The sequence below is a fragment of the Cynocephalus volans genome, chromosome 3 (genome assembly GCF_027409185.1).
Source record: "Cynocephalus volans isolate mCynVol1 chromosome 3, mCynVol1.pri, whole genome shotgun sequence".
NCBI classification, from domain to species: Eukaryota; Metazoa; Chordata; class Mammalia; order Dermoptera; family Cynocephalidae; genus Cynocephalus; species Cynocephalus volans.
This window is the reverse complement of record NC_084462.1, coordinates 169663356-169679045: the sequence shown is the minus strand read 5'-3', so window position 1 is coordinate 169679045 and position 15690 is coordinate 169663356. Positions and strand designations below refer to the sequence as shown.

Genomic DNA, 15690 nt, shown 5'->3' with positions numbered 1-15690 from the left:
AATAGATCGTGGATTTTTAACTTTGGAAGATTTCAAAAAAGCATTTAGGCAGGTGGCTCCCAAATTACCAGAAAGGACTGTTCTCGAGGTATTCAGGTAAGGCACCAAAATATGTACACTCACACCTTGATTTACCATTTGCTTTTACAAGGTTTTGGTTTTATGGAGAACACTTATTTATGCTGATTTTTCACTTATGAACATTTCCATCTCATAGAATAGTATTATGACTGAGGAGAGAAATCTATAGTTAGCAGTGAGCCCATTCATACCCTTGACAGTGGATTCTAGAGAGGGTGGAGTACTTGCACACCAGGCAGGTGCGTGAAAACATTTGTTGGTAGGGGTGGGAGAGGAGCAGGAGGAAAGTAGAATTCTTCATATATTTATGTGTTGACCAAAAAAAAAAAAAAAAATAAGAAGCTTTATTCATCTTTAGAATGGGTGCTGGTGTCCTCGTATAGTCTGTATTTCAATCAGCCACAGGTTGCCCATGGGTCTTGAGCTGTCTGGAGAGAAGAATTGGAACTGTCTAATGGTGGTCCCTCCTCATCTGCTTTCAAAGCTGTCAACACATGGTGCAGTTCACGCATAACTGATATAGTGGATTTAAAGATTATATCATACAGTTTTTATGAACTAATCCTGGCAAAATGGACAAGTGGCCTGAAAGCAGTTTCTGTTAGGAAACTGCAGATGGAGGGTAATAGTGATAGTGTGAGCACGTGCTGCCGTGGGAGAATGGCAGAGCCGTCTCTTCTGTGACGCCCAGCACGAGCTCTTCATCAGCCCTGTTACCAGGTGTATTAATTAGGGCCAGTACACCAGCAAGAGCCAGAAAACCCAAAATGACAGAACTCAGAAAAGAGAGAAATGTATTTCTCTCTCACATAAACATGTGCAAGCCAGGGCTGCATGATGACAACACAGTCAGGACGGACCCGCATTCCCCCTTTCTTGTTGCTCTGGCTGCCTCAGCACCTGGCAACCTGCATTCCAGCAGGTAAGGAGGAAAGGAAGCAGAACATATGCCCCTTCTTTCAAGCCTCTATGTTATTTTTGTTTACCTCCCAGTAACCAAAACCTAGTTCCAAGGCCATGCATAACTGCAAGGGGGATAACACTTGGAAAATGTACTCTTTGCTCTGGACAGTCATGTTCCCACTAACAGAGGTTCTGATACTGAGGAAGAAGGAGAGAGAATGGATTTTGGGGGACATCTGGCAGCTATTCCTAATTGAGATAAAAGTAATTTACTGAAATCTGACAGAGTCCAGCTCTGCTCAGTAGAAATTATCAAGCAGGTTATCTGAATAAGGATTTGCACTGATTATCATATGTGAAATTCATTTGCTGCATCATTCCCAAGCAAACTATTGAAGAAGAGCAAAGAAATTAGTCAGAGCCATACAGAGTGTTAGAGGACAATATTGCTTAGTTGATTTTGTAAAAGCTAGTCCTTTAAAATGCAGTAGCATTTTTGTATATACTTTGTGATGAGATGGATAGTAAATACCAATATATTTCTACCTCACAGAGGTTGTTGTTAACAAAAGAACTAAAAATTGTTACTCATTTTCCTTTTAGAAAAAGACAAATTTTTCAGATTTGCTGACCTTTATGTGTTAAATGGTTTTAGTAGTTGCTACCTTGTAGAGGTGTTTTGAAAAATATATAGCTCTTTGAGGTGGAAGCAGTGTTTTAACAATGAATAAGAAATAACTGCTTCTTGGAAGAAACCTATGCTTATGCTACAGGGAGAACATTTTTGAAATGGATGTTTGGAAATGTGATTTTATTTTTAAAACTGTGTGACATCTATTAAAACTCTTCACATCTGCCTGTTCAATAAGTTTAAAATGGAATTCTGGCTAAAAAAAACTCAAAAAGTTTCAGTGGTTTTAGGGCACAATTTTTAAAATATGAAAGTTTTTATTAGCATTAATATGTTTTCAAGAACAACTGACTGATATCAGGAAAGATGGACATTTACTAGCTGAATTTCATTTAGCAATACCAACAAAATAATAATTTTGTAAAAAATTGAAAAACCCCTAAACATTTTGCGTTTTCAGAAAATGGAATTAAAAACCAAGGGTATCAGTATCATCATGACCTTTTCCCATTTAGATCTTCGTATTTCCGTGAGGTATCTGACAGCCATTGAAGCCAAGTAGCAAAACAAATTGAACTTTAAATTGCTCAATCACAGAGGATTAAGCCAAGATGTTCAGAAATAATAAAGTATATTAAATCACATTGTTCTCGTTAAGTATTATTAATAATTTCTAGTGACAGCAAAAAGTTATTTGTCATTAATAAATACAATGTTTGCATCTTTATTGAATCTTTAGAAATTCCTATATTGTTTTATATTGTACATAATAATATAGTAGCATATGTGCATGGAATCTATAAATAAATATTTCATATTGTAGGGATATACCTACAAAGCTTGTACTTAACTATGGTTGTGTGATCAAAACAGTTTGGACATCACTGCAAACAAGACATACAGCCAAACAAGACATTTTAGTTGGTTGAATATGCCCTGTTTAAACTCTCAATTGTATTTTTATAACATCGCAATCCCTAAACCAGAATAATTAATAAGAAGTATTAAATGAAGTTGTGAACCCAAAAAGGAGAAAAAAAAATTTCTTCTTTGTGTAAATTGGAGTATGCAAAAAAAAAAAAAAAAAGTCCGACTTACACACACATCCATGTTTCAGTGGTACAAACAATTTTCAAGAATAATAATAAAAAAATCAGCTTATAAGGCTGTTAGTGATGGAGAGTTATGTAATGTTTCTAAGGTTAGACATTCACTTTTTGAGAAGCTTGAGTAGCTTTTGACTTAATTGATGAGCATGAATGGAGTTCATTACCCAGGTCCACAATTACTCAGAAGAAAGCTGGTATGTTAGGGGCACTGTAAGAAGGAACTAGAGAGTGAGAATTCTCATTAGACCAGAGTCATCTATCGTTTGAATGACTGAAGAAGTTTTCATAATCTTCAATTCAGCAACTGCCTGATTCTTCCCAAAGGAATTTCTCAGGATCTCTCTCTGAAGTACTTGCCCATCTTTTTACAAACCAACAACTACAATAAAACCAACCATCTAAACAAACAATGCAAAGAATGAGACATGGGCATAAGGCATCAAAGAATCATTTCACTTTATAACTTGATGGAAACACTGGTGTTTCGTTCATTAACTCTGAGAGTGTTACAAGAACTAAATGAGATACTTTTCTAAGGTTTGTGAATTGTTGCCTAACTATTCTGGTTGATATTTAGTGGTCTTATCATGAATAAAATCAATGTATTTTTTAAAAAGAAATATATTGTCAAGGATTTGTAACAGCTACATTGTGTTCTGCAATCATAATCTCTTTTCTTTTAGTCTGAGTTCTACAGTTAAATGAATTCAAAGCTCACCTCCAGGCTTTGTACCATAGTTTCTGCTTAGCTGAAGTTTATCCTCTAGTTGGGATCATAAGAACTATTTTCCTTGTTGTCTTTCATGTTCAAAAATGTTTATCTGGGCTATTATACTTGAATAAAAATATGTAATGGACTTAATGCTAACATTTTTGAGTCACATTCTTTTTCTTTGAGAATGCTGATAATGTTGGAAATCCTTCAAAATTTTTTGTTAATTTCTATTTTAATTGCTTGCTGTGCTCATCATGTTTCTTAGTATATTTTCAGCAATGTCTGTTCGCCTTTGTGCTGCATCTAATGTGGCTTTTTTTTTTCTGTTTTGGTCTATATCTGCTAATGTTTCACATCCTTCTGTTATTTTGCTCTATCTTGTTATTTTATATTATCTTCCCTAAGCATTTCTAGATCTGCTTTCAACTCTTGTTTTATAGAGGCATTTGTTTTATTAGGGAAACAATGATTTTTGAGATTTTATTTTTAATAGCTGATTGCTTGGTGGATGCTGTTTATAACTTTTTCCATATTAGTTAATGAAAGCAAGTTTTCTACTGTGGGAAGAGTTGTGAGGAACAAGTTACTGTCTTAAACCAAGGTATATCTCATGTAAAAACCAAAAACAGAGATTGGATTGGTTTGTTATCTCTAAAGATATCATAAAGTGTTTAGCATTAGGATTTCAAAATTTGAGACTTCTTTCTGTGTTTGAAACATCACTTTGCTTTTCTCTTAGAGCTGTTAGTCATTATTTGTGTATTTGTAGACTAAAATAGCTGAGGCTATATCAAAGGTGATGTTTTATTATTATTCAGAAGTTCTTTCAATTACTTTCTTGAAAGTCTTTTTTTTCCTACCCATTAAAAATGGCAGAAGTTCAAGAGACAGAAGAGCTGAATAGTACTGTTTGCACTATGAAATTAATGTTGTATAATAGGGTATTTCTAGCACTAAAAGGTTGAAACAAGAGACATAATTCCTCTTTAACACTAATAGATCTTGTTGAAAGCTTTGTAGTGCTATCTTTGTTTAAAAGAAATATTCAGAAATCTTCAGTGACTTTAATGGGTAAAGTTAAAACTCTTTAAACCGGGCTCTCCAGCATCCAGTTCCTTTTCTAACATCTGGTCCCCTTTCCAAACTCATGTTCCATTGGTCCCAAATTCCTGTGTTTCCCTCGGCGTAGTACTTGTTCCTTTGATTATGTGATGTGCATTTACACTTCATTCTATTTCCATTGCCTGGCAATGCCTTTCCCTACTCCCAACCTACCCAAATTTGAACTATTTTTTAAGGTCCTGCACCAAGATACCTTTTTTTCTCTACACTGAACAGTCTTGTCTCCTTTCTCTAAATTTTGATAGTATTTATTGTTACATATTTTTTTCACTTGATAAAAATACAGTGTTTGTGATTATCTCCATAAAATGCAAGGTCTTTGAGTTTACAGATTTATCTATAAGCTCCACTGTATGGTGATTATACATATAATCCCTGGTATGTTGCCTTATGCATTGTAGTTAATCAATAATTGTTGTTCCGTTATTCCAAATACCCAGTGACAGTAAAATTCTCACAGTTTTCTTCATGGTTTAATTTATTTCTTATAAAGTAGGAAAGAGTACGTTAAAATAGAATCAGGAGCTTTTTAGTCACATGTGGCTTTGCTTTCCATCTTTCTCTTTCTACATGTGATTTTCATGAATTAATCTCTGACAATCTTTCTCTGCTTTATTTTGGGGGCATTTTCAATTCATGGTTTAGCCTCAGCTGTCATCGGGGAGCTGGCTTAATGTTCTTTCTTGTCTTTGCCTGCCATCAGCACCCTGTGGTATTTCTGGCTGGCGTTTTTGTCTGTGTGGGTATGTTTACTTCTCCATGCCCAGGAGCCTTCTCCATCTCATTGTAAGCACTGAAATTTGTACATTCCCACCACCTGTCAGTTGGCAAAAAGCTCTGGAGCTCCTTCTGCTTCCCAGCCATGAAATGAAACGTGTGTGCAGAAGGCTTGTGCCCTGACCCAACATCCAAGATTCTGAGTGCACAGACAAATGCCGCGTATTAATGTAAAGTGGAAATATTGAGGCACCAAAGTGCTCTTCAGTCAAATCTGGAGACATTTAAATCCTTATATTTTGGTGTAAACAATCCCTTTCTCCATATTACATGGGGAAGATCTAACTCTCCTTCTTTGGGGTATTAAAAATTGGTTGAAAGTAAGAGCACTATGACTTGTCAAATAATATATTTTCAGTGTCAGAATGTTAGTGGGGGTGGGGATAGGGGCTAAGGAATGCAATTTTAAAAAGGAGTGATAGATATTCCCTTGGCAGAAAAATTCTATATGCGTCATATCACAGCCATTATAGAGGAAAGGATTGTCATGATCTTGGGTAAAACAAACTGATAGACTCTTCTATTATGCTGAATGGAAAAGTCTTACAGAGCCAGGGGGCCTAAAGTAAAGTGAATTAAGATAGCATTTATTTTTTCAAATCATTTGCATCTCTTTTGAAGTGGTATTTCTCGCTGTGTTCTTTAGCTTCCTATAATGCCTTTCTGCCAGCAGCCGACTTGTTGCATATCATTTTCTCAGACAATCTCTAACAAGAGAAAGTTTCTCTTGTTATTTTGTGGATCAGAATGATTCTCTTATAAATGTAGTCATGTGACCTCAGTATGATCACAGTTATTATAGTGAGTTCCTACTTTAGTGAATATGATTATTGATCTGTAAGTATCTACATGCTTCTGCATATAAAAAATATAAAAAACACTAGGAAGTATATCTCATTCTTCATAGCCACATAGATAGCAGTCCTGCTATACCTGTTGTATGAGCTTGAATTTCCAATATTTATTACATGAATTTTTATGTCTTCTCTGCAATGGTAATGCCTTAGTTTTTATTTCATTTTTTATTTCAAAATTTTATTGTCAGATAGTTCCTTTGCCAATTATCCTCTTACACATGTTTATGGAATAGGGAGTGTAAGCTTTTCAAGTCGACCTCAGAATTTCCCTTCTGAGGGACTTCTAGGGACTTTCACATGCAATATGTTGAGTAAAACTGTACTTTTAAAAACCCAGCTAAGAAAAATTGTATTCTAGTCATTTTAGGAAAATGCCAGTTTTCAGAAGGTGCCTAATTGATTTTGCCCCATGAACAAAAATAACAAGTGCATTTGAGGAGAGAATTATATTAAGTGAAACAAGTCAGGCACAGAAAGAGAAATACCACATGTTCTCACTTATTGGTGGGAGCTAAAAATTAATATATAAATTCACACACACACATACACACACACACACACAAACCGGGGGGGGGGGGGGGGAAGAAGATATAACAACCACAATTATTTGAAGTTGATACGACAAGCAAACAGAAAGGACATTGTTGGGCGGGGGGGGGGGAGAAGGGAGGGAGGTTTTGGTGATGGGGAGCAATAATCAGCCACAATGTATATCGACAAAATAAAATTAAAAAAAAAAAAAAAATAAGTGCATTTGAGGATAGTCCTTTTACCAGCATGAACTTTACTTAGAATTGGTGACAAAGAAATTGAAACTCAGAAACTGGACCAGGAAACAAATAGAGAAGAGTGATGACTTTATTACATAGATTTTCAAATAGAATGTATTTTGGTTTCTTCGGTTAACCTAACTTAGTGCATGTCACCAGGGGTATATTATTGGATTGGAAGGCATATTTAATCTCTTTCAGATTTAGGATGCTCAGATTTTGTAGTTCCTCTCTTATGTTAAACTTACCTAGATGAAAATTTTACTCATCCTTCAAGGTCCAGCTGTTAAGATACTTCTTATCTTGAAAGTTGGTCCTGTCCTGTACCCTACCTATCTGTCCACCTTCCAGTCCCCAAAAAGGAAGTTGTCTCCACCTTCTGCTTTAAACTCCTAATTCATCATAAATATCATTCTTCTTTCTATGCTTTTTCATAGTTATTTGAATATATACTTTATTTCCAGTATTAGAATGTGGGCTTAACATGAGCAGGCACAGTAGAGTGTTCGTCATTACACTCCCCACAGCTCATGGTGCAGTTTTATACATCTTGAATAGATGACTACGTTTTATGTAAATGAATGGCTTATATGGAGAACAGGCTTTTTGCTATGCATTTTTTGTTTTGCTCTCCAAATGCCACTCTGGTGGCCTGTTAAGGTCATGGAATCCAGGCAAGCCCCTGATGGGAATGAGGAGATGTGAGTTCTAGTCCCAGCTCTGCCTCTGATCCATCTTTCCACAAACAACCAAACCTCCCTGGACTGCACTCTCCTTATCTCAGAAATGAGGGTGTTGTGTTAGATGATCTGGCAGGCTTTTTCTAGCTCCAAAATTCACTGGTGGGGTTATCTATCATAAAGAGTGGCAGGGCAGTCTCTTTTATTTTCTCTGTGTATCGTGGATATTATTCAGAATCCACCACGACATGAATACAGATGTGGTCTCTTAGTGTGACAAAGACTGTTCTCAAGAGGAAATTACTGGGTTTGACAGCTATCCAACCCTGGGTTTAGTTTTTGAGATGTCACTATAACAAGTGTTATAGCCAATGTATCCAATTCCTCATCTACATGTGTGGTTGAATACACTGTTCTTGGAGTAATAGCATGAGGGCTGTTTTTCTTTTAATTCAACTGTCACGTAAGAAACTGCGGCCATAGTTTCTATGGCCAAATTTTGCTAACTCTTTCAGTCATCCTTGAGGTTATTAATAGCCACACATCATGAATGTATTCATGCCATTTTCCTTTATAGACAAAGGAATCAATTTCTTATGTTTTTCTTTTGTAGTGGATCGTAACTTCTGCATGGAAATTTAGATGATAATGTATATCATATTTTTAAAATGATAGAAATTTGTATTTAATAAAAGAAATCTATATTTTATGAGATTTTTAAATTAACATTGTTTCAAAATGTCATGCAAAAATAGACTCAGAATTAAGAATTACATCAACATTTTGATTGTCCTCTTTATATACATCCTAAAATCAGGACCAATCTATGACATACTAACCTATGAGTTTTCCACCTTTGTGTCTAGACATCTTGTCCACCTACCTCCTTCCCAGTCATTCTGCTCCATCAGGCTACTTTGAATAAATACATCCTTGTCATTCAGAGAGTCTTCCAAAGATCAGCGGCATCAACATCAGGGAGCTTGTTGGCAATGCTTCACCTCAAACCCCACTCCAAAGGTACTGAATCGGATGTGTTTAATATAATCCCTGGGCAATTCATATGTACATTCACATGTATTAAAATTTGAAAATCACTGGTCTAACCCTTCTAGTTAACTTTGGATAATGATAGTAAATTATAATTGCTTTTTAATGTTGTTTCCTGACTTCAGTAGCTTTATATTGCCTACCATATAACATCTAGATTCTTTAGCCTGACATACAAGGCCCTATAGACAGAAACTAGTGTGCCTTTTTCACTTGTCCCCCAGCATTTCCCAGATCAAACATTCTACTCCATCATTCTGGTCTACCTGCTATATACTGATCCTGTCTCTTTCTCTTCTAGCATTTTTGCTCACTGCCCTCTCTCCTCCTCCTCCCACTTCTCCATCCACATAGCTAAATGGTATCCATTCCTGAGCTGAACACTACAGTCTCTTCTACATAGCCTTCCCTTACCACTCCAGTCCACTAAATATCTTCCCTCTTCCTTGGAACTCCTATAGCACTTGCCTCATAAATGTATCGAACAATAGCAAGCACAACACTACTAGCAACTAACATTTACTGAGTATTTACAGCATACCAACCACTGTGCTGAACAAACCCTCTCCGGAACCTCGTGGGTTAGGCTCTCTCCAAATTTCACAGATGAGAAAATCTTGGAGAGGTCAGAGGACTCACTCATGGCCTCTAGCTGGAACCAAGATTCAAACCCAAGCAGTCTGACTTTAGAGCTTGTCCTCCTAATAACTGTTATATTCCTTTTCTCACCTTTTTTAACAGTATAAATGTCCTAAGGGTAAGAACCATGCCTTTGTATGCCTACAATGCCTAGCATAAACATGAGGAAGCAAGACATATTTACTCTGCCCAAAAAGTGATCTTGCTAAACTAGTTGCATAATTATATAGCTTTTCCCTATTCGTGTGAATCGGTTTAGTTTGGATTGTTATACTTCAGATTTCACTTGATTATCTGCAATATAAACAAAAGGAACTGTTTTAAAAAATGTATAAAGGAAGCTGATACAGCTATTTATCACACAAAACTGTAGCAGGCATTCTAGTTCAGGTTTTTTGATAGGAACCCATGTGTTATGCATCTTGCCTATGGAATTACATGGCAATACCAAAATATGTGCCAAAGAAATTATAAAATAAAAAAATTGATGAATGGAGTTTTATAATTTTAACCAAGTTTTGACCTAAATTCATGATTTGCTCTTTATAAGACAGGATCCTACTTTGACTCAGTTGGGAGACCATTTTGGTCGTATACTGTGAGTTCAGCATTGTGTTTTATAAATTCCAGCTTGCCCATACTATTTGCTCTTCTTTGCTCTGTGGTTGCAACCTCCTGCTGGAGGAAGCCAGGGCAAAGTAGTCATTAAATCCACCCCAGACTTACTGTGATGCCCTTAGTTCCTGCTCATTCCCTGCCTCTGCCTGTCCCAGCCCCTGAACCTGCTGATAGCTAACTTGGTAGACTCAAGCCAACCCCAGGAGATTCAAGATAGGCACTAACACTAAAAACCTCTACTCCCCCACTGCTTGTCACTCACTTCTACTCCTCTCCTACCCATGGAACTTAGAATTTACAATCCCAGAGCTGATTACTGATGGCTAGACATGGCTACTGGATTCTCACGTTGTTACCATAATCCTTTCTCCCAGTGCCATATCATCTGCACCCCCCACCACTGTTGTCCTTTGCTGCCAATAAGCCCCAAGAATGTTTATAGCACCTTCCCTTCCTTATCTTCATGCAGAATCCAGGCGTCTGTCCAAGACCCTTGGTTCTCACCTACACATCAGGGTCTGCACTGTTAAGTGGAATCTGGTACTTGGGCTTGCTTTTTGCCAATCTGAGATCTGAAGTTTACTTATCACTTGCCTTCTTTCTGCAATGCATCTACCTCCTATCCAAAACGCATATCACACATACTACAGTCGATCCATTTCTCTCTCTCTCATCAAGTGTAACGTCTGAGAGATCTCAGAACTATGCTGTCTATCTTCCTAGATCCTCTTGGTTAGAAACTCTGCTGCCTGCCTTTGTCCTAGAATGGGACCACATTCACAGTCCAGCCAGAGACTGTGGTCCTACTTGACCACAGTGTTTGGACTACCCAAATTCACCTTTTGTACTGAGTTTCCCCACTCCGCTCCAGTGTAATTTCAGAATGCTTTTCTTTTCATGCTGAGTTCTGATGTACCTGTCACTCAGGTCATGTAATACCCTTAATTGCTGTCCAGGGGAGCTTTAACCCAGCTGTCTTCAATTTCTCTCTTTCAAGGATGGCAAATAGTTAGCATGCATTTCGTCACGGACCCCTTCCATGCCTGTAGCCTGTACTCTTCTGCCGAGCCTCGGAATTCTTCTCAGTATAACAGCCCAAGCCATTTCATTAGCATTGTCACTGAAGATGAAATCTGTTTGTTCCCTAAGGATTTGTTCTTTGTGGTGGTTGTACCAAACCTTTCCCACTGCTGTGCATTGCAGGTGATCTTGTGTTCTGCTTCATGGAGAGGGCCAGGGCTTCTGCCTGGTTTCCTTTACTGCATTGTCGTCCACCTCCATAGTTTTCTATTTTCCATCAATTTTATGTCTAAGGAAGGGGGTGTCTCTCTCTCTCTCGCTTTTTTTCCTCATTCCTCTCTTTTGATCTGGTCTCATCCCTCTCCCTTCTTATGATCTCAGACCTTTCTACATCAGCCATTCCCCATTCTGTGTATAACTTTCATCCCTGCCTGCAGATATACTCAAATCCAGCCTAGAACACTGTTCTCCCCACCTAAGTCTCTCTAGTTACCCCATCTTTTTTCTGGGGGTTCACTGTTGTCAGCTTCTTGCAGTGTTCAGCACCCTGCCTGGGGGTCCTGTCCTTGATTTTTGCTCTTCCCCAGCTTTCATTGCACTGTATTGTTTCATAGCAGTGACAGTGGTTCCCATCCAGAGAACACGTACTACATATTACCCTACTGAATCCTTACAGTTACCCTGCCCAGCAGCTGGTATCCTACCCGTTTTACAGATAAATCTGAGATTCCTTTATTGCTAAATTCAAGCCAAACTGGACTTAATATTTCAATTATTTTGTCTTGGTCGAAGAAAAAAAGACATAGGAAACTGACAAATAATAAGTTTTTATTTGATAATTGTTGCTTTGCCTCCACAGATTTGTCACCCCTCTTCCCCTGGGTGATGGATCCACAAAGGATTACTCAAAGCCCATCTCTTCTGAGCAGTGAGAAACTCCGAAGTGGTTAATCTCCCAGAACTCTCAAGAGCGAGGCATTCCTTCCATTTGGGAAATTAACCACGAATTGGGGTTCTCTTTCTGCATTTATTCTCCAGACCAGCAAGTTACAGGAAGAGACATAGGTGGGGTTTTTGCTAAGTGCAGTTTAACAAGTTTAACAATAGAAGCTGGTAACATTCAATTAAAAAGTCAGATGACATTCCATTAGGCAATTAATTGATCCACCAACAAAAGCTTGATCTTAGCAAACATTCTCTTCTTGCAGCAATTTCCCAGTATCTTTACATATCAGTCGGTAACCTGTCTGTCTTTGAACCAGCAACCTTGCTGTGTTACAATTCTTTATCTTACAACAGAGACTTTATAGCCTGGGGAAAATTTCCTGTTCTTTGCAGCGTCAATATTTGAAACTGCAAGGCTTTGGAAAACCAGGCCCTGTGAAGTACATTTGCTTTATGAATACTCCATAGATAATAATCATGTTGCTGGTACTTGTTAATGATCAAGTGTTTTTGTCACCTCAAAGTTTTATCTTTTGGTTTAGGAATGCCACTGCCTAGTAATGATAGAGTAGCTTGAACTTACAGATAAAATAAAATGTCTGCATGCCTATATTCATCGCAGCATTATTCATAGTAGCCAAGATGTGGAAACCACCAAACAACCTGAATGTCCACCAATGGATGAATAGATAAAGAAATTATGGCATACATATGCATTATATATATATGTACACACACACATATACACACATATATATGAGGAGTATTCAAAAAAATTCATGCAAAGATTTGTTGAAAGATTATCTTTCAATTCTGTTTTTCCATGAACTTTTTAAAGTAGCTGTATGTGTATGTGTATGTATACATACACAATGGAATATTATTCAGCCTTAAAAAGGAAGGAAAGCCATTTGTGACAACGTGGAGGAACATAGAGGACATTACGCTGAGTGAAATAATCCAAACAAAGAAGTCAAATATTACATAATATTACCTGTATGTGGAATCTGAAATAGTCAAACTCAGAGAAACAGAGTAGAATGTGGTTGCCAGGGGCTGCAGTGTGGGGGAAATGGAGAGATGTTGGTCAGAGGGTACAAACTTTCAGTTATAAGATGGTTAAATTCTAAAGATCTAATGTACAGCATGGTAATTTTTTATAGCTAATAATAATGTATTGTGTATTTGAAATTTGCTAAGCGAGTAGACCTTAAGTGTTCTAACCATACACATGCATGTGCTCACACATGCACACACACAAACTATGTCAGCTGATACATGTGTTAATTAGCTTGACTGTGGGAATCATTATACACGGTATACTTATATCAAAATGCTGTGCTGTATACCTTAAATTTATATAATGTTTTATTTGTTGATCATACCTTAAAAAATGTTTAAACAAACAGTATTGAGTATTACTCAAGAATCATGTTAAAGGATTTATTTACATATTTTTGTGTGTTCCAATAAAGCTTTGTTTATAGCCAATACATTTGAATTTCATAAAACTTTCACATCATGAAATGTTATTCTTCTTTTGAATTCTTTCAACCCTTTAGAAATCAAAAAGTGATTCTTAGTTTGTGGGCTGTGCAAGAACAGATTGTAGGACACTTTTCACCCATGGGCCATAGTTTGCTGATCCCTGTAGTGGTTTTCTGAAATTCCATCACTACATCTACCTGCGTGGACTTGGCAAGTTCACACATATTAGTGGTAGTAAATGGAAACTTTTCAGAGCAATCTCCCCCCACTTCATAGCATCTTAAAGGATACATTTAGAAACAAAAATAAATAAAAGTTGCAAAATGTTTTTTTAAACCAAGTCTTATTGTTAAAATTCCTCATAACCCATTCATGACTTCCAGCAGAAATCTTCTTTGCCTTGGAGATGGCATATCGGGACTCTCATCCAAGGAGGGAATGGGGCAGTCAAAGAGTCTCTTGTTCCCTTCTTGGAGGAATTTACCTGTGTTTGCTGGAGAAAGTATTTAATGAATACATGAATGAATGCATAAATGAAATGAGTAAATAAATGAGCAAAGGAACGGAATTAATTTGACCAAAGTTTGCATGTCCAAATTATGTGCTGAATTGGGTAGAACAGGTGCTGCCCCTTAATTTTATCTGGGCCTGTTACAAATTGTGTTCTTTACTGGGCTTTCAATTTTAGACTTGGAGGCTTTAAAAAAGTATGAAATTGACTACACATTTGTATAGAGATTTAAACTGCTTTTATCACAAAATTATTACAGTAGTTTTAAACTCTGTCAGAAAGCTTTTAACAGGACTCTGCCTTCACAGTCAAATTCGATTATTTGGATGGAAGCTTCTTGTTCTTTCTCTCTTGTACATTGTCTAGTAGAGAAATTTTTGCAGTGACCAGATTTGTCATTGTGTTGGTGTCATTCATTCTGCAGGTTACAAATTTGTTGTGACAGCAAGTGACTGGATGTACCTTTCACAGATGACTTCTATCTACAAATTGGTTGTTTTGGAAGGAAAAATTGGGCTTAGTTCTTTAGGGATACTTATATTCACAGACTGATTCATTGTGCAGAGATCAAATTTGTTCCCTAAGGGCTCAGTTGTGCTGTCTGTATGCTGGTATCCATTGCTAGGTGTGGTTCAATTAAACAGGAAGGAAAGATAAATAGCAGTATATATTCACATGTCAGATGGCAGCATCCATCCTTGAGACAGGAATCTTGGTGGAAAAAGTTCAGAAATTTTTAAATGTGAAATTACTTCCCAATCACTTTATTTTGAATGAAATTAATGTCTGATGTAAACATTGTAGGCCAGCATTGTATTTGATGCCATTTAGTGTTCTCTCTTTCTCAGTTTCTAATTTTCATTGTAGTGCTTAGTCTTTGCTTTTTGAGTATGAGTTTATGGTAGAATAAATCAAATTAGCTTTAGAGGGTAGATTTAGTTTTCTCTAATGACTTATTAACCAAAATATACCTTCTTCATACATGAAAAAGCTAGAGTGAATCATTATTTATTTGACTGGCAAAGAAAGGCATTTCTAATTTTATTGAGCAACTGAAATAAATAACTTTACCATAAATTAAATGTGAAATAAATGTATGATTCTCTCTTAATGAACAAAACAGATTGAGAACGGAGCACATTTGTAATGGATCTCTTTAACCAGTTGGTGGTGCTAAAAACTCTGATAAGAAACTAATTGAAAGGAGAGGAGGTTAACCTGGAGCCTTTCTTAATAAGTGTTATTTTATTAGGTTTTGAAAAATTAATACGAAAAATATATGCCTAAATTACTGCATTTTCTAAGGTTAAGAAACAAACCAAATTCCTCTGATAGCCAGCGGAATATTTTTCTAGTAAACCCCTGTAAAGATGTCACTGGCCCATGTTAATATTCACAAATTGGGAATTGCATGGTTGTACAACACCTGACTTCGTCCTGGATATAGGCATTAGTCTGCTCGTCTGGGGAGTGGAGACTCAGGCAATAGTGTGTGCTAGAGGAGGAGAGGGATATTCCTGGTTATATTTATGTGCCAAATTGGGTTTTAAAAATAGCAGTTTGTGTTATTATTACTATGATTTTTTTACTATTAACATATTACTGTGACAGCAGAAGCATTGCTCTTTGGGGGCTAGGTTTGTTTAACCCTTTGGGGTTTTTTTAGCCTTGAAGAAGTCCAAATGGAGCAATAGTCTGTTGCTTGAATGTGTCCTGAGATACAGTCAAAAGAGTATGGGCTTTGGAGCCAGAGGGACCAAGCTTTGAGTTTCCC

General features: G+C 36.9%; 1 protein-coding gene across 1 annotated transcript in view; it reads left to right on the top strand.

Annotated features, from left to right (window-relative positions):
• EFCAB11 (EF-hand calcium binding domain 11) overlaps positions 1-15690 on the top strand; it is a 147174-nt gene that overhangs the window by 18455 nt on the left and 113029 nt on the right. Inside the window, exon 5 of the mRNA XM_063091785.1 lies at positions 6-96. Coding sequence (XP_062947855.1) covers positions 6-96 — 91 coding nt within the window. The remainder of the gene's footprint in view (positions 1-5; positions 97-15690) is intronic.